The sequence below is a fragment of the Rhinolophus ferrumequinum genome, chromosome 21, assembly GCF_004115265.2.
Source record: "Rhinolophus ferrumequinum isolate MPI-CBG mRhiFer1 chromosome 21, mRhiFer1_v1.p, whole genome shotgun sequence".
In the NCBI taxonomy this organism is placed as follows: domain Eukaryota; kingdom Metazoa; phylum Chordata; class Mammalia; order Chiroptera; family Rhinolophidae; genus Rhinolophus; species Rhinolophus ferrumequinum.
In genome coordinates this window covers 10,005,479-10,031,554 of record NC_046304.1, presented here as the reverse complement: position 1 = coordinate 10,031,554, position 26,076 = coordinate 10,005,479, and the positions used below count along the sequence as shown (strand labels likewise).

Below are 26,076 nucleotides of genomic sequence, written 5' to 3'. Positions count from 1 at the left end.
GATTGGGTTAAGACCCAGGCTCTTGGAGCCCATCAACTTCCTCCCAAATTGTAAAGATCCCTCGCGTTGGTGGGTTCCAATGGTTTTTATGGAGCTCATTCTTTCTGTAGAGACTAGACTCTGACTCCTAGTCTCATTTACAGATTGAGGTTCTGGAGTAGTCTTGGTTGGGTCCTTGTCTTTAGATCACCCCGCACCAATCTGACTTGGCTTCCAGAGTTTACAGGGCATTGGACTGGCTTTGCTTTGGGGAGACCAGAGTTTGAGCCCCAGGCCTACTCGTACCAGACTGAGAGTAACTGAATATTGACTGAGCCTGGCCCACACTCCGAGTGTAGTGAACAGCCCCCGCCAAAACGTGTTCTGTGTTATAGCCCCACGCAAACACGCATGCACTCACGTATGACACCTGTCCACCTTGCTCTCTGCTGCAAACTCTAAGCCCGTTTCCTCACATCTTTCTGGTGTTCTGAGCCATGCTGCTCTCTGGAATCTTCCTAGAGTCAGTCCACACCGAGGAGAAGCTGTCATGGGCCATGAAAGGGACAGCTTTCCCTGAAAGGAGTGGGCGGGAAGTTTTCCATCACCAGGCCAGAGACCAGGGTCCGTGGACTGAGCTCTCACCTCTGTTCGTCAGTCTTTACCGAACCAAACCAAACTGAAATGTATTTTATTCAAAATAATTAATAGGATCGTAACACAGTTTTAAAAGGACAGTGCCCACCCCCCAGCTTCATCACAGCAACATTATGCTTTATTTGGCTTCATCCTTTTTTTTTTTTTTTTTTTTTTAAAGAAATTGGTCTTTAAGAAGCTTCCCCCACCTCAGTCTTGCAAACTGGGAATATGCGGTGTGGAGGGAGGAAAAGGACCTGGGAACCAGTAGGCAAACCCTCCCCTCTAGTCCCACCATATGTGCTCCTTGTAGAATGTAGCGTTCTTCCACAGTGGGACCCTTTTCTTCCCTGCTCATCCCTGCCCTGCTTCTCACTTGGGAGCAGAAAGTCGGTGGAGTGAGAACAGAGGGAGACCCTGATCGCTTAGTATCCAAAAAGAAATGTACCTGGATGGTAAAAAAAAAATAAAATGATTCCTCATTCAGGCAGATTCTCTGCTTCAGGAGTCATGAGAGAGGCTGATGATCCAAACTCAGATGGTCTTCTATATTTTTCCTACGCCATTTCTTCTGCCCGGAATGCCTTTCTCCCCTCCCCCATATCTATTCTTCAAGGCCTGGCTCAGAGGACACCTCCTCTGTGCAGATTTCTCTGTCGAGCCCGTCAGAAATGGTCTCTGCATTTTCTAAACCCTCCTTGCACATTATCAGTGCCTGGAATTTGAGTTATGTCTGTGCTTTGTCCTTCCTCCTACCAGACTGTAAATTCCCAGAGGCCAGTGACCGAGTCTTCTGTTCATTTTTGTACCGCCCAGGTCGGTGGGCACTCCATGAAGATTTGTTGAGTGAATGAATGAATGAACAAATGAATGAATACACACAGAGCCTTATTGTGGGGGCAAGCATGTCTCTACTAGTAAGAGGTGGTAAACATTTTGGGTATCCTGGACAGGACCTCGAGCTTTCCCTGTGTCTGGTTCCAGGAAGGAGGTGGGTGTTTCAGGATGGCCAGGCCAGAAGCTGTGTCCTGCAGTTTGCTCAGGGCGGGCCCCACTGAAGTCTCACTAATCCCTTCATGCAAAACCGTGAGCAATAAGACGGGCTGCACGTCCCTTCCCCAGCCAGCCTCCTCAGCGCCCCACAATGAGGCCAGCAGCCTCCTAAAGCCACAGGGCCTGCTGGTTTGCAGGAATCCCGGTGTTTTTTTCGCCGGCGAGTGACTTTAAATCGTCTTAAAATGATTGCTCAACTTGAAAACTCCTGCAGGCGGTGTCTGGGGTGGTTTGGATCCTGCTTGGCATTTCATTCCTTTCCCTAAATTGTTCATTATTTCATTTGCATAAATTTTAGTGGTGAGATACTGCCCCAGGCCTAGGAAGCTCAAATAGGCCTCATAATGGGGCAACCCAGACGAGGGGTAGGACTCAGGCTGGCTGAGGCGTGTGTGCCTGTGATTTTCTCAGCTCTGTCTTCTGCAAGAGCTCCTGCAAGGGTGGCTGCTGTGGAAGATAAGACTGTGCTGCTTCCAGGAGGCTCAGGACCCCAGCCCGGCCCGTCCCTGACCTCAGCCCGTCCCCTTCTCTCTGCATGTTGTCACCAAAGGCCCTTGCTCGGGTGGGGGACAGCGCCAGACAGACCCTCGCTCCCACCTGGGCTCTGGCATCCCCCTCCCATCCGTCAATCCATCCGCACCGCCTTATTGAGCGCCACCGGGGGTACTGACAGCCAGGCGCTGGGTGCTGCCATGGGCAGGTGAAGAAGCGAAAGACGCAAGGAAATCAGACTCTTGTGCAGAGGCGGGGGTTGGGCGGCAGTGTGGACAAGACAAGGCAGCTGTGTTAGGTACCAGGCCCGGGGGACTGGCAGTCGGAGCTTTGGGGATGGGATGTAGGGTAGAGAGTTTGGGACCTGAGGGCTGAAGAAGGGGACCTGAAGAGGGTCTGGAAGGCTGGCCAGGAACCCCCAGGTGTGCCCCAGGCTGGCCCCTCAGGTGTGACTGAGTGAGCCATTCTTCGACGTGGTGTGTGGTGGAGGAGGTGGGGATGGCTGCTCCGGGTCAGCTCTGTGGATGTCACGCAGGAGGGGGTTTAGTTGGAGGGGTCTTTGAGGGAGAGTGAGCAGGTGGGCGGGGCTGGAGCACAGCTTGCCTCGGAGAGGAGCTGTAGGGGAGACACAAGAGATTGGGGAGATGCGAGGAGACTCAAATGCCTAGCTGAGGAAGCTAGATGTGTCCTTTAGGCTCTGTGGGGCCAGAGCAAGTTTCTGATCAGACAAGGGGCCTCATAAAAGAGACACTTGACACCTATCAATTGGGCAGTGGTTTGGGTACAAGAAGAAAGAGTGGGGCATGAGGCAGGAGCCCAGACCTGACGCCGTGTGGGCGGGTAGTGGGCACAGTAAGGGCAGAGGGAGCCCCTAGCAGGCAGCCCCGGTTTCTCAAACCTGGCACCTGCCACCCACACTTATCAGCCTCCCCTGAGGCAGTGCGGAGGAAATCCAATTTTCACCAAACCCTGGCTTCAGGGTCAAAAGTAAGGCTGTTGCAAGGACAGACTTGGCCTTCACCTGGCACGGCCCAGGGGGAGAGCTTGTTGGGGCCTAACAGATTTCATTTCCAAGATAAATGATTCCCTCACTCTCTCCAGAAACTCAGTCAATCCCATGTCTCTCAGTATTTGCCAAGAACCTCTTGTGAGCCCAGCATGCTTCTGTGTCCAGTAAGAGAACAGGAGAGAAATAAAACATGGCCTTCGTCCTCAAGGACCAACCATAACCACATTCAGTGGAGTTTAAATTAAACATTTTTGGACCATGACACACAGTGAAAATATATTTACCATTATGAATCATGACTGAGTACCTCGGTCTGTCTGTCCGTCTGTCCGTCCAGCCACCCGTCCATCCAAAATAAAAGTTTTAACGAATGTGGGATCCACCCTGATGTTTTCTGTTGGCTTCTATGTTTTTTAATGCTGTCCCACCACTCACTAAACTGATCTTATGGTCTGTCAAAGGGTTATTACCTTCAGTTTGCTAAGCGCTGGCCACCCTGGAGAGTTGAAGCCACCGTTTTTACACCACAGTGGCAGGCAGTCTAGGAGAGCCGCACGCTGCTTAAAGAATTGTCTGATAGTGTGGGCTCCTCCCGGTACGGTTCACGGGAAAGGGAGCTCTTTGCCGTGGGCCATCATAAAGAGCTGGAGTTCTGCAGTGATGGTGGCATCGCATCCAGCTGAGTGTCTGCAGTCCCACTTCTGGCAGTGTGGCAGAACGGATAGCCTGCCTCTGCAAACAATGGAAACCAACAATAGAATTAAATTTGAAAAATGAACCAAACCACAAAGTTAAAAAAACAACACAACAATGATAATAACGCACCACTGAGCAGGCAAGATTGTAAAGGCATCCGTTGAAGACCACAAAATGAAAATGGAGATGAGCAAGTCCGGGACTAGATTTGGACGTCAGGGGACATGTCAAACACTTGTGACCTGGAGCTTCAGCTCTGTGGGACTCAGGGGGCCAGAGGTAACGGTAGGAAGTCTAACAGATGTCCACAGAAAGCTCAGACCCTAACGCACTACACTCTCAGTGTAAAGGCCCACGAGAAATAGACCTGTTGAGTAGAGGGGAGAGTGAGGAGACCAGCCTGTTTTGACCTTGTCACTGGATGGGAGGGAAAAGATGGTTTCTGGAGAATTCGTAACCATGAGGCAGCGCTTGGATGAGTTTAAAACCCAAATTCATGACCCCTGCGCCCATCAAGGATGATGTGGGCTTGGACTAGAGAAAGATGTAATGGGATCTGGGGGAGATTCTGGAATTTAAAAGTAAATGGGACTTGGTGATGGATTAGATAATAGGGTTGAGGAAGTGGGAGGTGACAAATGTGACTAGTACATTTCCAGCATGCACTTGTGGGTAGATGAAAGCATCGTGTCCTGGAAGACAACTGGATTTGGGAGGGATTGTCAGGACTTTGATCTTGCACCATGTTAAGTTTGAAGTGCATTTGAGAGATCTGAGATGTGGGGCAGGCAGTTGGATACACGTGTCAGGAGCTCAAAGAAGATTTCTGGACCAGAGATATCAATCTGGGAGTCATTTCTCCCCAAGAAGATGATAATTGAATTGGGTGATATTATCAAAGGAGAGAGTCAAGTGAGAGGAGAGAAGGCCCAAGTTCTCCTGGAAGAACTCCAGCTTTGATTAAGGGCAGGCATGGAAGGTAGACAGGGCCATGGGAGAAAAACCAGGCGCGGGTGCTGCTATGAACATCAAAGGAAGAGAGGACTGCCGAGGAGATGTGGCAAACACTGTCAAAACTGCTGAGGTGTCTAATAGGGGAGATGGAAACATTGATTGGATTTGCAGTATCAGGGTTGTGGGTGGCCTTAGCATGGGTGTTCTGATGGAATAATGGGACAAAGAAGGCCGGAGGGAGGCCATGGAGAAGCTGAGCTGGGAGGCCAGGAGAAAGGGTGGCTGGGGGGAGACATGGGATGGAGGGAGGGCTTTTAGAGAGGGGAGCAATTTGAGCAAAACTGCAAGTGGAATGAGAGGATGAAGGGGAACAAAAGGGAGAGGCTGGGTACCTGAGGTAGAAGGGCTAGGTGATGGTTTATTTTTCCCGAACAGGCAGAGGGGATAAGTCCAAGCCACAGTGGGGGGACTGGCTCTGCACAGAGGGAGGAAACAGAGTGCCGGCCCTAAGGAAGGAGGCTTCAAGGTTGGGAGCAGCAGGTTGTAGGAGCTCTTGGCTTCCATTTCCTCTGAAAAATAGGTGAGGCCAAAAACTGCAATTGTGGAGATGAGGAGAGAGATGGTAGGGGCTGGAGGTTTAAAGAGGGTGGAGAGTGTTTGAAATAGAGAATCATTCCAGGGAGTAGGAGAGAGAGTTGACAAGTCTTAAGGGACCCATTCATTCATACATTCAGGTACGTCCTGCGTTCCAGACACTGTGGTGTAGGCTTTGGGGGTATATCAGTAAACAAAAAGCTCAGAAAAGTCCTTGCCCTCATGGAGCTTACATTCTAGATGAGGAAAGCCTAGTAAATAAATGAGTATGTAAAGTATTATATGCTATGATATAATAAGCAAAATCAATATGTAAAGTATGCGTATGCTGTAAGATGATGTGCTGCAGAGAAAACTGAAGCAAAGGAAAGGGGTGTGGGAGGGCTGTGGCGGGGAGTTTGGAAGTAGGGTGTTCAGAGGAGGCCTCACTGAGAAGGGACAACTGAGCTGAGACCTGAGGTGATGACAGAGTAAAGTGTGGCTGGAGAGATTCTCTGTGGTCATGGACTCATGGAAGTTTATCTGCCCTGCGCTGTGACTTCTCCAGACGGGCTGGCTGTCTGGATGGGGGCAGAGGAGAGAGGAGAAGAGCACCGTCCCTGGGCATCGACTTACTTGTTCAAGCGGATGCTGGTTTGACCCAAGATGATGGTAGGGTGAGGAGTGGAGAGAAATCAGAGGTGTGGCCAGGTGACTGGGGGAGGTGGACGGGCCTGAGCTTTAGATGGGGGAAGACATCCCCTGGAGGCTCCGTTTTCTTCGGCAAGGGTCATCTCTGAGGCTCTATCGGTTTCACAACTCTGTACTTAGCAGTTACTTTAGTTTCCCACAGCAGAAGCCCTGCTGAGGTGCTCTGGGCGGCTTCCCCTTCTCTGCTACCCTCACGTTTCATGCCTCTTGTTCTATCTTCTACCTAAGATCAGACTTCAGCTCCCCCTTCTTGCTGCGTTAGAATTCCATGGAAACAGAGTAAGGAGAATGTGGAGATGGCCGCTTCTGGGGATAAATCGCCTCAATCTTAGTGGTGAAAACTGGTGACCTCTGTTCGGGCTGCTGAGACTTTTTTCCCTTCTGTACTATTCTTGACTCTGTTCTAGACGGTTCAGGTTCTGGAAAGGAAAGATGGTCACCATGAGAATCCCTTAAAACTCTGGGCATAAACCGAGTCAGGTGAATGCTAGAACAGTCACATCTTAAACCATGAGGGCTGGCCTTGCTTCCCCCGGGATGGAGGCCTGTAGAGGTCAAGGGTCTCCCCTAATGTTCCCCTGGCCAAGCATCCTGAGTGGATTGCTCTCTGCTTTTGCATCTGTCTCCCCGTGAGGAAGCTATCCAGGGCACAGACCATCTCATCCTTGCATCCAGGAGACCTTCTTCAGATGCCTGGAACTGTGTTGTCAGAATGATAATAGTAACTTCAGTTACTGGTCCTCTGTGTCAGCTGCTATTAATATTAACAGATGGGCACCATTATTGTCTCATTTCCAGATAAGGAAACTAAGGCACAGAGAGGTTCACCAACACGCCCAAGGTCAAGTTCACTGAGCTAGTGTGACAGACTAGATTGAACTTGTGCATCCAGCTCCAGGCTTACCCTCGGCACTGCTGTACTAGCCTTATCTCATCTGATAAAGGGCTGCTTGTAATTACTCTTTCTTTATAGGCCTAGAGAGGTCAAATGACCTGGCTCGGGTCATACAGGTGGAAGATTTAAACAGATTCTGGAGCCCCCTTTTGATATCTCCTACTCCTGCTTCAGTGGCGTTTGCTGATAAAACAGACCAGCAAATGGATAAAACCAAGTCCCCACTTGGCCTAATGAATCCCGCTGTTACAGCTTGTTTGCATTTGTTAAGTTAATTCGTTTTCCAGACAGAACCACAGGCCAGTGTCCTTGCCTCCTTCCCAGTGTGCCTGGCCTCTGGGGGCCCTGACCTCCACCCTAGGCCATCTTGAGGTCCGAGCTCTGGGCCCAGGGAGGAGAAGGGGCTGGCTGGCCAGGACGAGAGGCCGACCATGCGGACAGTGGTGCCTGGCCAGGCTGCTTGCTCCCTGGCTTGGGCAGGCGCAGGAAATTTGAACTCTGGAGGGAAATTTACTGCACAATAAAGGAAGAATGGCCCGCTTTGGGGACAATTAAAGCCACATTATTGTGGAATTACAGAGGACGCCCGGGGAATTAGCCAAATTCAAAGCAGCCAGAAGCACCAGGGCCAAGACTTGTGGGGCGTTCACATGTGTGTCCCCCCCCAACTTGTACAAGGAACCTGTCTGGTTCTCAAAGCCCCTAATTTTAGGGCAAGAAAAGACATTTCCAAGGACTTTACCTGAGGGGAACAATTGTCATAAAACAACCCCTGCGTGGCCCTGATGGGGAAGCAGTTTGTGCCTTAAATAGTTCTATTCTGATTGCACAGTCAACCGAGTCACTGGTGGCGGTCCAGGGGGGAAGGGCTAACCCCCACCGTTTCCAGGTGAGAAAGGAGGAGCAAGCCAGGATTCTGAGCCATCGCTGAGCAGGGAGGGTTCCAGTTCCAGTGACCCTTTGCAAGCTGTGCGAAACTCAGCCCGCGGCCTTGCCATCCTCACCTATAAAATGGGCATGGTGCGAGAATGTTGGGTGGATAAAGTATATAAAAGTAGGTCCCTAGTGCCTCCATGTTTTAATTTCATGGCTTCCTTTGATGAGAAGAACATAAAACTGTACGGTGTGGGGTATTTAGAAGAACAAATGTGTTTGTACTAGTTTTCCATCTGTGCCTCCCGTGGAGAGGAAGCCGGCTAGGAGATTGTGTTTCTGAAGTCACGGGTTGGGGAGCTTCAGTTGTCTAGGGTTGGGAGCCCCCCTTGGGAGGCCTCCAGAGGCACCCTTTCACACACACCTCTCCATGGCTTACCTTGAGGGCAATGTTGTGTACTTCATGATGGGGAAACTGAGGAAGTGATGGGGTTGCCGCTTAGCAAGGTGTAAGGTGGGATGCTAGTGATCCCTGCCTCGGGGAGGTTGTGAAGCAGAGTGAATGTAACCGTGGGTGTCTGGTGCTCACCGTGGCGCCTGCACTGTGATGACTCGAGGCAAGTCACTGTTATGGTGTCTAAAGTGGGTCCAGATGGCCAGGTATAAGCGATTCCATCTTTCCGTCCTGCCCTCGCCTTCCGCCTTTGCCCTCTGGTCCCCACCACTTGCCCACCTCATCCTTCAGGCCATCTCCGGACATTTGTTCTCTGTCTTCCCTTTCTTAGAGCCCCCAGAGGTCCCTCAGCATACAGCTGTATTGGTGCATTTCGGCAAAAGATTCTTCTGCCCTAAAGCCTTTGAAACCTCAGAAGACTGGCTGGTTTTTGAGCTAAGCCACGGCTATCGGAGCTGTCGCAGCGCTGACTCTTCCCTGTGAGGAAGTGGTGACTGTAGTCCCCAGGCTGCGTTCCCTAGCTGTAGCTGATAACTTAGAACAACGCTCCAGAAGGACCATTTGGTTTGTTTTCTGCAAATGAATCCCCCACATTTGCCCACAGGAAAGTTCTTCCTCTGTCTTCTTCCTACATGCATAGTTCCTATCCCAAGGACTGGGGATCATTTATAGACTGGAAGACTTTTCAAGACTCCCCTTCCACTAACTCATGTATAAGATATTAACAAGGCCAGTCCTAGCCTGAAACCTGGAAGGGTCTCCCAGCCCAGAGGTAGAAAGCTGTATGAGTTGGAAGGACTTTTATCAGTCTAGTTCCCCAGAGCTGGAATCTCTGTACTATGTCCCTCTGCTTGAATGCCTCCAGGATGACAAGATCACTCTCTCAGTGGTGGCCCATTTTGTTCTTGGTCAGCTACAATCTTCCTTTTCCTGTCACTTTCTTAATTCTGTGGCAGGCTACCCACATTCTTCAGTGATGTGATGATGTTTAATTAAAATCTTTAATTGTGAAGTCATAAGCACTTTACTGGTGTCTAAATAAATGTTACCTACTAGTTTGATGAAAATAACTGGATTCAGAATTGGGGTTTGGAGTTTGATGAGTTCCGCCACGAAGCATGTCCTGATGAAAATGGCTTTTTGGGGGTAAAGATTTTGGGCCATTCTGATCCTAATTACCTTCGTCCTCCTGTTTCTCCCTAAACAGCAGCGTGATTCCAAGTGGGGATCTTTGCATGTGGAATGGAGGCATCCTAGGGAATAGTGGGGCCCCTTGAGAGCCTGGTGGGGGCAGTGAGGTGGCCTGTCTGCTCAGTAGTGATGGTGTCAGCAGTCAGGGGAACACTTTTTAGGTCATTGGACGGGCAGGGTCTTTCCCTTCTCTCACGTCTCCACATGCTCTCATTTTGCTGATGGAGAAAGGGAAGTGATTAAGGAAGGACGAGGAGGCACTGACCAAAAAGGAAACGAAGACTCAGACAACCCTTGGGGTTCAGAAGGGCCTGACAGGCCTCTTTCCTGCTGGTCCTCTTGAATTGAGGGCCCTCTTAACCTCTTCTGGGACTCTCGGGTGCTGAGAAGCTTAGTTGCCTTTGATTAAAAACTGTCATGTAAAGTCACACATCTTCGGCAAAGCACACGTCTGGAAGGGGAAGCACACGTCTGGAAAGAGATAGCTACACTCGGACATACTTTAACTAAGAAGTATTTGTTGAAATTCCAATATAACTGGGCATCCTATATTTTTAATTGCTAAGTCTGGCAGCCCTAGTTGGCGAGTGAATTAGGAAAATGAGAAGGCACATTGGTGTTGACCTGGAGTGGCCCAGGGGCCCTTGGTCGCAGCTTGTCCCCATTCATGAGCAAGAACCTTGAACTGTTGGGCTCATATGGCCCTGTGTGCGGTGTTGTATTTCTGGAGCAGTCTAGGCTGCAGGTTCGGTTAGTCTCTGAGCTGAAAGCCCAAGTCAGGGTTAACTGAAGAATTGAATTAAATAACTGGTCAAGTGCAGAGGGGCGCTACCTGTGGGACAGCGGTGAAGGGAGTGGGAAAGGTGTCCTGGGAATTGCGTGCTTTCCTGCCCGGTGTCAGGGGAACAAAATCGACTGCAAGTCATTACACCTCCCTCACCACCAGCCTCTCCCACTGCCGCTGGAGTCCACCTTGCATCTCCAGCCTGGCATGTGCCAGACTCGGTGATGGACCCATTACATATGGGAAATGACTCCAGGGAGCCAGGGGCCAGGCTTGGCCAGCACGGCTGGCAAATCAGCCCTCATATGTCCATTTAATAAAGCACAGGGAGTGTGTGCACCACCTCTGGGGAAAAGGGTTGGAAGGAAGCCCTGTGCTGCCAGACAGGCATCTGGGCAGGGTGGACGAGCCACAAGGCAAAGGAGTGCGTGGCAACCCAAGCTGCGGGGGGCAGCTTTGCTCAGACAACCTCTTCTACTTGGAAAATTCTCAGCCTTCAGAAATGAATTCCAGCAGCCACGGGGGTTTATCAAGCTTCTTTCTGCCTATGGCCGTGCCACCCTCACCGTGCAGGAGGTCTGGAAAGAGCCCCGAGTTAGGAGTACTCCCTAACTAGTTCCAGGTCCTTGGCAAGGTCGATTTGCCTGTTGGGGCCTCATTTTTCTCATCTCTTCCATGACAAGAGGGTAAACTAGGAAACCTTGGAAGCCCGCACCCGCCCCAAGAGCCTGTTTCTGCTCTTGGAGGACAACATGTCCTTCCTGTTTGATACTGGGTGTGGAGGGGAATAGAGTGTGGGGGTTCATGCAGGATCCTGTCCTAAGGGGGAAACAAGACCCCTGTGGCTGCACATCTGTTTTTAAAACCAATACCCTTGAGGGCAAGAGAGCTTACACCTAGTAGTCAATGGACAGCCACTGGAAAGTTCCAGAACAGGGCAGTGACAAGATGAGAGGAGTGTTTGAAGAGGGATTTGAGGCGGAGGACCAATTGGTGTTGGGAATGCCACACAGTGGGCCAGGGCTGAAGTCCCTGAGGGAGGTGACAAGGCCAGGCCCACCCTCCGTCTGGCCGTCTGGGGTGGGGCTTTGCAAAGGGAGGATCTGAGGAACTATGCTGCAGACAAAGAATTGAAGACTGCTCGGGGCTTCCCAAAGCCTCCGCGGCATTTCCTCCGCTGAGAGGGGCCTACACGGCAGGCAAAGAGGAGGATGTTTGTGCAGCAGGAGCCCTGAGTTTTTCCTTAGCAGTGAAAGGCCTGGGAGATGTTAGGAGGGGATTGTTTCAAAGTCTTCGGGAGGAGGCGCAGCCACCAAAAAAGGGCAGGGGAAAGAAAAGGCTGAGATGTTTACAGAGAAGAGAAGTCAGTGGAAAATATGATGGTGAGGTCAAGCTGATTTGGGGGATGGCCCTGCACAGTCAACTGGGGAGGGGCTGGTCGCCCCACACAGCGCGAAAGAAAGAAAGCCACCAGCCTGCTCCTGTGTCTGTGCTTTGGCGAGATGAGCCTCTCCCCGGGGCCCTCAGCCCTGCCTGTGGCCCCTGATGCCAGCCCCACGAGTGCCCTCTCCAGTCTGTTTGCCACTCGGCCAGTCTCCCAGCCCAGTTGGAGTCCACATACCTGCTTGTAGGAAGCAAGCCTCACAGACTTCATATTTCTCCTCCTGCCCCCAGTCCCTTCTCCAGAAGGCCCAGAGGTTCTGGCTGGGTTGGGCACCGGCTTCCCACCAGCTCTTTTGTCTGACATCCTGACAAAGGGGCCCTGCCGTTCCCAAGCCCCACAGGTGTGAAGAGCTTGTTACCCTAGTGTTTGTTCAGCCCTATTAGTGGCCTGAAGGACTGTTGACAGAGGGCCTCTTTGTGTGCAGACTCAGCTAAAGCTCTCTAAGCCCTCGACAAACACAGGCCACTTATCTCCCGGGACTTTATCCGAAACCATCTAAAGCCCGCCTTGACCAAGGGAACTTCAGCCTCCTTGACTGACACCCCAGACTGGGTTTCCAAAGCATTTCCCAGTTGTTGTTTTCCGCCCCCCCCCCCATTTTTCCTATCACCTTGATCCACCTCATGTCGATTCTGTTTCTGATATCGGAGATAAAGTACAGGTCGGGGGTCAGGGATTTTGTGTTCAAGTTGGAGTTTTTAAAAACAATGTTGTGGCTTTGCGGGCCTCTGTTCCCCAAGAGGAGGTGCTGTCAGAGAGACTTTGAGAGAGGTCAGTGGGCTCCCCACTTTGAGAAGTTAGCTTCAGTGGCTTCCAGGTCCATCGGGGAAGTTCCCTTTTGCTAACTGCTCTCCTGGAAATCCTCTCACCAAGCACCCCCCATGGGCCCTCCATATGCCCCCAAAGGGGACTACTTTTTTTCTCTCTCAGAATGGTTTCCTCCTTCCAGGACCCTGGAGAGTATCCTTGCCACACCCTCTCCTTCTGGAAGACCTATGTGGTCACCAGTCCTGTCCGCTACCCCCCTTCTGAGGCTGTTCCCCTGCTGAAGGCCCCCATCACCTCCACCTTGAGGGTGTGGAAGGTTGCAGGATGTCCCTTCAGGGCCCTGGTGTCATCAGGCCCCATCTCTGGTCTACCCCAGCTGGGGGTGGTCTTACTGCTGGGCCGTCACCTGCCCGTGTATTCCCTCCCCTAGGGCATGTTCACACCTGGAACTCTCCCCTCCTGAACTCTCAGGTACCGTCCAGAAGTTTCCTCCTGACACGAATCTGCCCCTTACCTCCCAGGAGTTTTGGTGTCCTGCAGCCATAGACTTTTAGAGCCAGAGTAGAACTCAGAGATCATCAGACCCAAGGTCCTCATTTTTCAGATGAGAACATGGAGGCTCAGGGAGGCCACATGGGCTTTCCAGGGTCACACACGTGGGTGAGGTGCAGGAACAAGACTAGCGCCCAGCCCCAGCTCTCCCAAATCAGGCCCGGCTCTCTCTCCTCTCGTCTTTGCTGCCTTTTGCTGTTGTATCAGTTGTGTACCATTTGATTTTACTTAATAGTAATTACATCACATATGGGTTCTCACTTGGCCTCAGACATCTTTTTTCTCCTCTGCATTGTCAGTCGTTATCATTACCAGGGGTTCTCAAAGTGTGGCCCTCGGATGGGCAATTTCACCTTACTTGGGAATCGTTCGCAGTGCAGATTCTCATGCCCCAGTTACAATCTCCTGATCAGAGACTTCTGGGGTTAAGGCTCAGCTCGCTGTGGCTTGATAGGCAATTCCAGTGATTCCAGGCACCCGACTTTGAGAACCATTATGTATTGGGGTCTTGGGAGTTAGTGGCTATTTGAAAAACTGAGAGAAGGAAGATGGGGGACAAAGTTTTGAGTGAGCGAAGGGCAGAGGTGCTTCCTGACTCAGAGTCTGACATGTCAAAGGGCCTCCATTAATAATGAAGAAACGGATGAGCAGTCCTGCAGAAGCATGTCCTGTTGGGGATGTCATGGGTGGCCCCATGTCATGTCTTGAGGTGTCACACCTTCCCTCAGGTATTCTCTGGGACCTCCCAAGAGTCCCATAGAACATCTTAACCTCACCGGTGCTCTGTCACATCCAGTATGGACTATGGACTCCATTCTTTCAGACAAACAAGTTGTCCAGTTCTCCTAGCCATGTCTAGGTGATGCTTTTCAATAGTTTATTTAAAATTAAAATTGATACAGGCACACCGCAAATGATTGCAAACCCTAGAGCCTTGACTGGAACCAAACTACTCCTGTGTGATGCTTCTAGTCTCTTAGCCGTTGCCCAGTCTCTTTGGTTCACCCTGCCTGGTCACCACTGCAGTGTATCTGGCCAGCTGATGTCTCCAGTGACAAGCTTTAAGCCCTGCGTTTGGGATTGCGGGTGGGGGTGGACCTTGGAGTGAGGTGGCGGTGGCAGCAGCATGAACCAGACTTTCATCACAGCAAGTATCTCCAAGACTGCAGGGACCACATCTGTCCTGCTCACTGTTGTGTCCCCAGCATCTTGCCTAGTGCTCAGTAAATATTTGTTGAATGAATAAATACATCCACGAGCTACCAGATTTGCCGTTAGTGAAGTGAAACCTACAGTCTGGGCTTTGATTATTTTGCAGATTTATCCACATGTGTGATCATTTCCCTTATGCCCAACTCACCTGTAGACACGAAAGGGGCTAGGCCCTGGAAGTGCTTGGGCCAGTCCTGCCTCAGCCCCTTTCCCAAAAGGAGCCTTTTGAGAGCCCAGCTCAGAGTGTCCCCCCAGTGCTGGCAGGAGCACACGGGGAGTGGGGAGCAGTGACTCTTCAGTCTGATCATTTTAGGAGAAGCTGAAAACTGGACTCAGAGAAGACACCACTGGGGGCAGAATACTTAAAATTTGTAAATAAGAGTCAAACAATCTCTAAATAAATGGTATCATATACCAAACAGAGGAACAAAGAAAGAAATAAAAGGAAATACAAACTACCTCAAACTCTTAAAAATAACTCTCAAATAACTTTATTATTCTGACACAATCATTTAAGGAGACGTTTCTTTTAAAACCAGACCACTGCCCACTGCTCCATTGGAGACTCCCCACCATAAACGCGCCCTTTTGCCTTCCTGGGGATTCTTTCTGCAGAGAGTACTTTACATTCCGACTGATTTCTTTTCCGTTTAGTTCCAGCTCCACCAACCTATCCTGGTCTCCCGACCAGCGGCAGTAACGTCACCTGGGTGCCTGTTGGAAATGCAGACTCTCAGGCCCCAGGCCAGACCGCCTGAATCAGAATCTGCATTTGAACTGGATGCCCGGGTGACCCCTACGCACGTTGCAGTTGGCACAGTGCTGATGAGACTGTTCTGTCTTTGCTCTGATGCTCTTGTCAAGCCCCGTCCTCTGTCCCATGTCCCTAATAGAACCTGGAAGAATGGTCTCCCGGACTGTCAATCCCAATAGCACTCAGCACAGTTGGAAATTCCGGATCCGTTGTGCAGTACTAGAGTACTATCCACCTGGCCTCTTGAAGCAGAAACTCCCTGAGGGCAGGTCTCTCTCCGTCTTGTTGGCCTGTACTCATACCAGCAACTGGTCCTTTTAAAGGCTTCAGTCAGCATTTGTTGAAGTTGAGAACATCGTTCACTCTCTGGGCAGCAATCGAAACTGCAGGGTTTGCACTTCAGAGAACAGCCTCTTAGACAGCAGTGAGGGGTATGAAAATTCACATACTCTGGGCGTGGGGACATCACCATCTCTCTCACCCAGGGTTCCTCAAACATGGCACTGTTGACGTATTGGGCTTGATGAGTCTGTTGTGGGGGGCTGTTCTGTGCATGGTTAGTGGCGTCCCCATCTCTGTCCCCAAGGCCCCGTAGCATCTCCCTCCCCAGTTGTGATAACTAAAAGTATCTCTAGACATTGCCAAGTGTCTGCTGGGGAGCAAAATCACCCCCAGTTGAGGCCCACTACTCTAAGCCCCACCCCACCCCCACCCAGAAGTTGTGAACACTGTGTGTGGTGAGTAGCCTCATGGTCCTTACCCAGCAGCCACAGATAAAATTAGCAACGGAACCGGTGAGAAAAGCAGCACCCGCCCCCCAGCCCCTCATCATGCCCCAACCTGCCCCTGTGGCCTGGATGCATGGAAGTGGGTCGCTAATCATGGCTAATCAGGTCTGAGAGCTGCACTTACCACGGTGCACTGGAAGCCCGGGGCTGGGGTCTGGTTTCTTGCATACGAAGCCCTCAGCCTGCAGATATGCATACATGGGCCAGTTATTTTGGACCGTTCAACTACAACTATGTCAGTCCCAAATTCCCTGTTATGCTGCAGGAATAACATGGGGCAACCTTCTCAAAAGAACGGCCCTGGAAGGGAGGGAAGAATGTTTGGCGTGAGCCTGTGTGCTGGAAGGGCAGGGAGGGCCCTGGGCCAAGCACAGAGCCTCCGAGAAGGCCCATCGCCAATGGCCTTCCTGTTCCACTGAGAGACCCTGAGTCACAGGAAGTTTGGGGAAGCCAGGGCAAGATTTCCTGAGAGAAGGACCAGTATATGCCATAACTGCGTCCACTGGATTCTTTCTGGGCTTGGGATGGCCCTGGTGGGATTGGAAGTGAGTTCATCAGGGTCTTCTGGGAGAGGGCCAACACCTGTGTTTGGTAAACTCATCAAATTAATGGATGCAGATTCAGTCCCTGTTGTGTGCAAGCCCTCCTCAGGGTCCTGGGAGGAGTCCAGGGCTAGATGTGGGTTCTTCTCCTTAAAATACTGCAGTTACTTGAACAGACAGAAGCTAAAATCAAGGGGCTAAGTACTTCAAAGCAACAATAAAAGAAATGTCACAAATATCACAAGGCCATGCCTTCTCAGGGTATAGTCCAGGCAGACCACACAATCCTCCATCTGCCCTTTCTATCTATCTACCTACCTACCTACCTACTTACCTACCCATCTACCACCCATCTATCCATCCACCCACCCACCTATCCACCCAACCATCTACTCATCCATCCACTCACCTGTCCTTCATCCATCCATCATCCATCCACTCACCCGTCCTTCATCCATCCATCATCCATCCATCCATCATCCATCCATCTTCTCTCTGACTTGCTCACTTTGCTCTCATTTATATGACAAAAACATATTGAGGTCTGCTCTAGGCTGGCCTATGTATAAGGGCATACACTGCTCCTGCCCTCTAGGAACCAACACAATTGAGGAGAGCATTTGTCTCACTTTCTCTAACAGCTTACTGCCGAGAGTGCTCATCTGCCCCTCCACCCCCTGTCAGAAGGGGAGCCCTGGACAGTTCAGAGTACATTGTCCATCCCTTTCTCCATCGTGGCCCCGTGGCATAGGGCATGACATGTAGCTGAATTGCCTAAATGTGTGTTGAATTGAACTGGCCTAGGAGTAGTGAGCGCTTGGAGAGTCCAAGTTGGTGGGAGAGGTTAAGAAATGGTGGTAACCAGCATATGTTAAAATAGTACTTAGGAGCATTTTTGATGGGAGAGGAAAACAGAACCCTATCTCTAGGGCCCCATTTCCTGTCAGGTTTGTGGTTGGGGAGTGTGTGTGGGGGGGTTCTCCTCCTCCCTCCTGCCCCATGTTATGCCCCTGGGTTTGAACCATACGTGGTGTATCCTTGGTGATCCCCATATGACACCTGAGGGGGGCATAGAGCTCTGGGTATAGACCAGACCAGCTCTCTCTGGGGGACTGGGGGACCCCTGGACAGGATGCAGTGTCTCACAGGACAGCCTATGCAGGTTCCCCAGAAGTTACACTGCCCCTGCCCCCACCCTTATTCCCCCAGGCTGACCTGTCTGTTCTCACAAAGCTGCCCTTTCCTCTCTCCTTGAAATCTGATAATGAAACTAATACCCAATATTTTTGCCTCCAAGAGAGGCAGGAGATAAACAGGAAGGCGTGAGGGATTAAGGTGTCTCTCTGAGGAAGGGGCTGGGGACAGACTGGGAGTTGGGTGACATCTCTGTGTGGAGCCAAGGGATCCAGATGTGAGCTGCTTTGCCCGATGCATTTTTCCATTTGTGCAGAGAAAATAAAACAAAGAGAAAAGAAAACAAGCTGTAAAATACTTTGCAGAAGGTTGAGCACAGGCAATTGCCACTTGATGTCCCCTGACAGCTCCAAAAGCAAGGGGGAGGGAAAGGAGCCCTGTCTTTTGATGTTTGGCCTCTCTCTGAGTTTTCTTTTGTGTGACCCGTTGTTTGGGAAGAAACTTTTGTTGGTGTAAGGTGCATATGGAAGAGAGATACCAACCCAAGTTTCCCCTTGGGCTATGGGTTGGGGCTGAGCTTCCCGGAGGGGCTCAGAGGCTGGGGCAGCCCTGTTGGGGGGCTGGGGGATAGCTGGAGCTGTCCTTACAGAGGAGGACACAGGATTAGCATCTGCCTCCAAGAAGGACCAAGATGATCCTGCTACTAAGGCCTTTGCCAGTGTGAGAGTGGCCTGAGGAAGTGAGGCCTGGGTGATCTTTCTAGATCCCTGTCCCCGGGCAGGTGTGTCAGGCCCTGTGACTTCTGTGTTAGTAGAAAAGATCCAAATTCCAGGCTGTGGTCTAGGCCCAGCTGTTCCTTCAGTAATGTGTGTCTTTTCCTCTGGGGCCATGGACCAGGAGCCAGAAGACCAGGATTCCAGTCCTGGGCCCCCCATTCACTGGCTCGGTGGTCCTGGCCTGGGGGGCAGCCCCCTACCCACTTGATTGGCTGATTGAGTCCAAAGGGACCATGAACTTTCATACGCATGAGGGTCCCTGTGCTGATGGGCAGCTTCTTTCTTCGTACTTACCGTGTTTCCCCGAAAATAAGACCTAGCTGGACCATCAACTCTAATGCATCTTTTGGAGCAAAAATTAATGTAAGACCTGGTCTTATTTTAATATAATATAAGACCGGGTATAATATAATAAATATAATATAATATAACATAATATAATACCAGGTCTTATATTAATGTTTGCTCCAAAAGATGCATTAGAGCTGATGGTCCGGCTAGGTCTTATTTTCGGGGAAACACGGTAGTTGAGCTCAGCCCCAATAGCTGGAGGTGCTGAAGGATACTTGTAAGGCTTTCAGAAGTCATTCTCTGGCCCAATGTGATGTCCAGCTGCTTCCAGACTTAAGGTGTGAGCTGAGTCTTCCCTTGTCTCCCCACAGTACATCCTCTAAAGCACTTGTCCATCTCTACTTGTAAATTGAGTGACTAATGGGTGTGTGACTTGGAGGGTTACTCCAGCAAGAACATTTAAAGAAGCTTATAACATCAGAGAGAAAAGTTAAAGAGGCAAATATTTTTTTAAACCACAAAAGTAATATATGAATAAGAAACTGGTAAAAATATTTGCAGCCTGTATGGTAGGAAAAATGAGTGGTATTTAATCCATTGTATGTAAGAGCGCTAGACCTTGTGGAAAAAAAAACAAACCACCTTATTTGAAAACTGGGCAAATGGTATGAACAGGCAATGTACAAAAAAAAAAAAAAGATATAAATAGAAAAACAAACACATGAAGAAACAGCCAACCTCACTGGTAATCAGAGACACGCAAATTAAAATCATGTGTGTGTGTGTTTTCCAGACAAATTGGCAAAGATTAAAAAAAAAAGAATGCTGATACCAAATGCATATTGTTATTCTTTTCAAGGGTGTGGCGAAATAGGAGCTCTCATATCCTGCTGATGGGAGTGTAAGCTAGGACAGCCTTTCTTCAGGGCAATTTGGCAATTTGGATCCTGAGTTAAAAACATGTAGACCCAAAATGTAACTACTACCTCTGTCTTGAGAAATTCACCGTACAACAGCCATCACAGCGGAGCATAAATATGTATGTTCGAAGATGGTTACCACTGTGTTGTTAATAGTGAAAAACTGGAAACAACCTAACTCCATAACCCAGGGCGACCCTGCTTTTAAATGCACCCACTGCAGAACCAACGAGCCCATTGCATATATCCATACACTGGCAGACTAGACAACCTTTCAGAATTACGAAGAACGTTATCTGACGCTAAAAAATATTCACCCTGATGAGAAAATAGCCTACAAACATGAGATGTACAAGTGTGATCCATGTCTGTAGGAAAGAATTAAGTAGCTCCACAGTTCAGCAAATGTTAATTAAAGCCTGCAAGGAAGGACCCCCGTGTTAACAGTAGTTGGTGGAGATGTGAGTGCAGTTTTTTCCTTACTGCTTTTGTTTTTCAAGTGTCTGGCATTAAACATGTATTTCTTTAGAAATTACATAAAATGCAATTGAAAACGAGCTTAGCACAAAATCGGGACAAAAAGAAGAAAAAAGTTACAGAGTGAGCAAGATTAGGCCTGATCTAAGCTGGAGTTAGCCTGGAGTTAGAGACCAAAGGAAGAAGGCAGGTATTCATAGTAGGCGTCACAGTGTGATATGAAGAGGCCCATGTGATTTTCTGGGGCGCCTATAGCCCCAGTTCCTAAGCCAGGCTGGTGAGAGGTGAAAATGGGCCTGGAAGTGACATTGAAACCAAGACCTGGAGGATGAGAAGGATGCAGGCAGATGAGGGAGGAGGCGCGGAGGAAGAGGGTCCTAGGAGTCAAGGAACAGCATGCGCAAAGTCACAGAGGGGGCAGGCAGGGGTCCTCACACAGGGCATGACCTAGAGATTGACAAAAGTTTGTACAGCTGAAGCATAAGCGCGACAGAGGGAAGCAGGGTATCCAGAGTCCTGAAGGTTGTGTGAAGTGATTTAGATTTTATCCAGAGGAAAAACCGGAAGCTATTGAAAAGATTTTTAGTAGGCAACGGACATCCTCATAGATTGGTGTTTGGAATTCCTGCTCTGGTTACAGTGTGGGAACAGCCTAGAGGGCTCAGCTCAGGCGACAGAGGGGCCAAGGCCTGGCAGGATGGAGAGGAGTGAATGGATTTGGAGGTGGCACTTCTGGGTCCAAGTGGAGACCCCAAAGTGGAACCTGGAAATACAGATTTGGGAGTCTGGAGTGCTGAGGAGTGAACAAGGCAGACCTGGAGAGCATCAGAGCGGAAGGAAAAGAATGCTGAATCCTGAGGCGCATGTAGGGAACAGGCAGAGGGGAGCAGGAGTGGGCAGGAGGAACCAGAGAGAAGGATGCTGAGGGCCTTCTCCAGAGGACCCACAAGTCAGCAGTGTGGTCAGGACGACGGTGCAGCAGGCCCCAGAGCCCTCAGTGGCCAGAGGAGGATAGCACAGGCTGGTGGCCAGAGCTCAAGGGAGTGGGGAGTGTGTGCAGGTAGAGGTCAGTGTCCTGGAAGCAGAGCCTGCTTGGGCTGCCGTTACAGAACACCGCAGACCCTCTGGTTTAACCGGCAGTCATTTATTTCTCACAGTTCTGGAGGCTCAAAGTCTGAGATCAAGGTGTCGGTTTCTCCTGGAGCCTCTGTCCTCGGCTTGCAGGTGGCCCCCTTCTTCCCTGTGTCCTCACAGGAGCTTTCCTCTATGCGTGTGCACCCCTGGTGTGTCTCTGTGTCTAAATTTCCTCTTCTTATGAGGACACCAGTCAGATTGGATTAGGGCCCATGCTAATGACCTCATTTTAACGTAATTACCCCTTTCAAAGCCCTATCTTCAAATACAGTCACATTCTGAGGTCCTGGGGTTAGGGTTTCAGCATATGAATGGGGGTGTGTGGGGGTGGGGCCATGGGGGACACCATTCAGTCCGTAGCAAGCAGGATTTGGGCACAAGGAGCATGCCAGCACCACCTCCCAACTCTGAGATGTGTGCCGTGGGCCCGGGGTTGAGGGAAATAAACAGTCTCCCCCTAAGAGGGAGCAGGAGCCTCAGCCATGGTTCAGGTAATGGCAGGTGGTAGGTGCTGATGGGCGCAAACAGGGAAGCCGAGGAGTCCTGGAGAAAAAATCGCCTCTCTGTCCTGCGGTGGAGAAGGACGGAGGAGTTGGGGGGCGCACAGAGTCTCTTGGGCCCCCCCCCCCGCAGGTGCCCCTTTCCTGACATCTCTCCTGCCACCCCCGCAGCCTGCAACTGCAACCTGCACGCCCGACGCTGCCGCTTCAACATGGAGCTCTACAAGCTGTCGGGACGCAAGAGCGGGGGCGTCTGCCTCAACTGCCGCCACAACACGGCCGGCCGCCACTGCCACTACTGCAAGGAGGGCTACTACCGGGACATGGGCAAGCCCATCACCCACCGGAAGGCCTGCAAAGGTAGGCGGTGGGGGCGGGGCCTTGGGGACACCATCCTCCCTCGCTTTTCTCTGTGTTTGTCCTTTGCCATTTCTTTTTTCCAGCCCCCTTACAAAAAGGCACAGACCGAGATAATCTCTCTCTCTCTCTCTCTCTCTCTCTCTCTCTCTCTCACACACACACACACAGACACACACGCGCACACGCACGCACGCACGACCTCCCTGGTATTTGGAGGTGTAAGCTGAAACAAAGGGGCGATGGAGGAGTGGCTCCAAGGAGAAGAAAGAAGAAGGTGTGATCTCTGAAGGTGCAGGGCTCCCGGCCCGCGCCCCCCCACCCCCACCCCACCCCCACCCCCACCCCCACCCCCACCCCCACCCCCTCCCGGCTTCTCGGCCCTCCGCACAGGTGTGCCGCATACCACAGGGCGGGGGGTCATGTTCACCAGGCTTACCGTCGGCACAAAGGACTCTCTTTTACCAAAACCAGGCAGACGGATTTCTTTGGATGTGTGTGCCTCCCGCCCGGCCCCCCCCCTCCGGCCCCCCCACCACTCACACAGACACAGACACACACAGTCACAGCTTCAGGGGCAGGGGCTCAGAAGGAACATTTAATCCACCTGCAAATAGCTTTACTTCTCAGGACAAAAAATGAGGGGGAGACAGGAGACTCTATTTTCGTTCACTGAAGCAAGCACTAATATTTTAACTTTCTGCTGTTTGTTTTCTCCCACTAACAAAAATGAAGCAATGGTGAGATGACTCAGAGACGCTGATGAGATGCCAGGGAACTTAGTGAAGTTGGGCTGGGGGTGGAGAGGGGGAGAAGTGGGGCCCCCACCCCATTAGCTTTTGGGAATTCCAGGAACCAGGGTTCTTCGGGTCCAACATTTGGGTTCAGCGCCAGGGCTCTGGTCCACAGTCCGGCATGGACGGGGTCCTGACACGGAAGAGACCCAGGCCACGGCAGACTCAGGCCCAGACGATGAGCTACAGTAGATAAATCCTTCTGTTGGGAAACGTATCATCGTCTTAACGGGAAATCCACCAGATGTCAGGCACTTGTGCGCAGGACCGATGACACAATTTGCAGGCCTCCGTGTGAAGTGAAAATATGGGGCCTCTTGTTCAGGACGTCCTAAGAATTTCAAAATGGCAACAGCAGAGCTTCAACCAAGCATGCGCCCTTATCGAGTGTGGGGCCCATGAAGACAGCCTTGTGTGTATGGAACAACTTTTCTCTGGACAAACAGGTTCCCAGGGATTTCCAGGAGAGATCCCTTCCATTCCAAATGAACAGGGTGGCTCCCAAGCCCCAAGCAAGCTCTCCTAAATCTGTGGACTTAAGGCTGCTTCTGGTGGTTGTCAAGAGAAATTTAAGCTTTAAGGTAGTTGCGCTATTTCCACATCAGAAAAACAAAAACAAAAAAACAACTGACCCAGGTGAGAATCCCCCAGGGGACTTTGAAAAGCGACTGAGAAGGTAGCCTGGGCAAAGAACCCAAGAAGCCCCTACAGTGGCAGGAAGGCATGAGCAGCGACATGCCCAGGGAGCAAGGCCTTTAGGTTTTTAGAGGATGTCATTGGAAGATATCCAACTCCTTCGCCTGTGCCCAAGTGTTCATTGTCTTTCAGAAGAAATCGAAGCCGGGGTTTTATAAACAACTGGTTGCACATAGCTTTCTTGAGGATTTGGCTAAGAAGTTTTAAGCAGCAGGGGTCACTCAGGTGGATAAATGGAGAAGTCTGCTGGTAGGTGAGAAGGTCTGGGCTCTGCGTGGAAGGGCAGTGGTCACATACTATTGTGTCAGTTTCTGCTGTCAGAGCAGGAAAAATAGGTCCCTTGGAGACACAGAAAGGAGCAGAGCCTTGGCCATCTTGCCATTTGCCTCATTTCCCTCTCCTCTGTTGCAATGGGAAGAGACAATGGCCATGTGTAGCCTCTCACCATTTTGGATGAGATGTCAAGAAGCCGTATGGTTCTGGGAACCTGCAGGTCATCTTATGGGGGCTCTGCTACTCTGGTTAAATGGTGTGGGGACACCCGGCTTCCTTTGCTGGTTTCCAGGAGGAACAGATACAGGCAGACAAGGGAGTGGACCTGTCTTATTATTTCAAGTGCTGTGGCCAGCCTTAGTGGCTGTGTCTTCCCTCCCAGCCCTAGACAGCAACTGCCCCCAGCCTTGGTGGGAACCCTGGGAGAAGAACCCACAGAAGAGAAGAAATGTATGGATGGATTCTGCTCTGAAGGACATCTGCATATTCTTCTGGGGAAATGAGATAGGAGAGGGTGAGTCTCTCACTGCATCCTGATTCGTGAGGAAGGACAATGCTTCCAGGATCCTGCCATCTGACTGATAAGGAAAAGCACTATCTGGCTGGTCCTAATACTGATTAGTGAGGGAAAGTATTGCCCGAAGGGCTCTGCTTCATGATTGGTGAGAAAAGACTGCCTGAAAGACTTGCTCTCTGATTGGTGAGCAAGAAGAATGTGACCTGAAAGGTCCTACCTTTTCATTGGTGACGAAAGGCATCTCTTGAAAGTTCCAGATCTTTTCCCTCAGCTCTCCTTTTCTTGGTGTCACCTCCTTAGGGGATGTGGGAACTTTGAACCCTCAGTTCCCCCAGGACAGTTCCTACCAACAAGAGACCCTACGATCTTGGTGGGAATCAGCTGTAGGAGTTCAGATGCTGGCTGGGGTTTGTGTTCCTTGAGATCTTAAGACACGGGTCTCTCCATCACTCCCGTGGAGTCTGCCGTCTTGTCTTCCCAGGGCCTGACGGTTTAAGAAAATGTTCCTTTGGCGGTTGCATTTGGCCCCAGTATTTTGATCTCCTGACAGTTTGCTCTCAGAGGCTTCCAAAATCTTGTAGGTGTGGAGCCACCCCCAGGCCCTGGCCTCCTGGGGTTGCCCTCAGCAAGCCCCCTCGTAGCCCTCAGGTGAAGGCTGCATTTCTGCTCTATTTCAGATGCATTTCACAGGGGCGCTGGGGTAACGGGCAGTGGTTCTTGACTCGACTTTGCAGTTGATCTGAGGTTGGGAATGGCCTCAGGGGCCTCTTTACCCCCTGACTTCCCAAGGCCTGGGAGGAGCCCTGTGCAGGGGGCCGAGGCCACCCATACACTGCTGGCGATTGGCTGACTCCCAACCTTGTTCAGTTTAGAGTAGGGGTGGACCTAGACAAGAGCAGCTTGGAGCACGGGCATTAGATTCCACACGTTACTCTGCAGTCCCCCGTTTGGGAAGTTTCATAGCGACAAATTTGTTGGGTTCTTTGTCCCCTTCCCTAGTTTAGAACCAACCCGGGGCTGGCAGGACTGGTGCGTACAAAGGGCTGTGATAAACATGCCCAGGGAACAGGCGGCTGTCCTCTCCGGCTATTCAGCCTAATTTCACAGCCCTGGGAAGGCCTCATTATGGCAGGGGCTGTTGGCCTATACAAAGTCAGATGAGATGGATTTCTCCCTTTTCTCCCCAGAATGGTTTGTGAATGATACTCATCCTGGAATCTGTCAGAAGATAGGCGGTTTTGTTTCCCATTTGTCTTTTTTATGGACTGGGGGGCACTTTCTCTTTGGAGACAGGAAAGAAGACGTTGCCATTTAACATTTAAGCCATGCCTCCATTTAAATGATATTAATTTATCATCTTCCCAAACCATCTGTGATGGATAAAGACATTCCAGGAGTCTCCCGTGAACCGAATGGCGATGAGAATTAAGAAATTAACCACCACGTCTAGCATCCCTGCACAAAGGGCTTTCGTTCCATCTCACTGAGCAGGCTGTTCCTTTCACTCATTGCCCTGCCCCCTTCAAGTTCACAGTCAACGAGGCTGAATGCAGGCTGCCTAGAAGGTGCCAAATCCTCAGAAGGTGCAGGCGGTAGTGGAGCGGAGGGATGCGATGGTCCACACCATCTTGGCCAGTGCACACTTGCTGCCCCCATTCACCCCATTTCTTTCGGCAGCTCTGCCAGGGGTTGGGGAGGAAGTGAGCACCTCGGCCCACAGCCTATGGCTCCCTGCCCACTGTGTGCGGCTTTCCGTGTCCTTTCTCGCTCTCGCTTCTTGTCCTTCACTTCAGGGCACCGTCAGTACAGCGGGTTCTCGAATAACCTCATTTCGTTCACCCTCGTTT

At 50.9% G+C, this 26,076-nt stretch overlaps 1 protein-coding gene across 5 annotated transcripts in view; it reads left to right on the top strand.

Annotated features, from left to right (window-relative positions):
* The window catches only part of NTN1 (netrin 1), a 195,676-nt gene that overhangs the window by 107,154 nt on the left and 62,446 nt on the right, over positions 1–26,076 (top strand). For all 5 annotated transcript variants that reach the window (XM_033090226.1, XM_033090221.1, XM_033090225.1 and 2 more), the window contains exon 3: positions 21,764–21,952. In XM_033090226.1, coding sequence (XP_032946117.1) covers positions 21,764–21,952 — 189 coding nt within the window. The remainder of the gene's footprint in view (positions 1–21,763; positions 21,953–26,076) is intronic.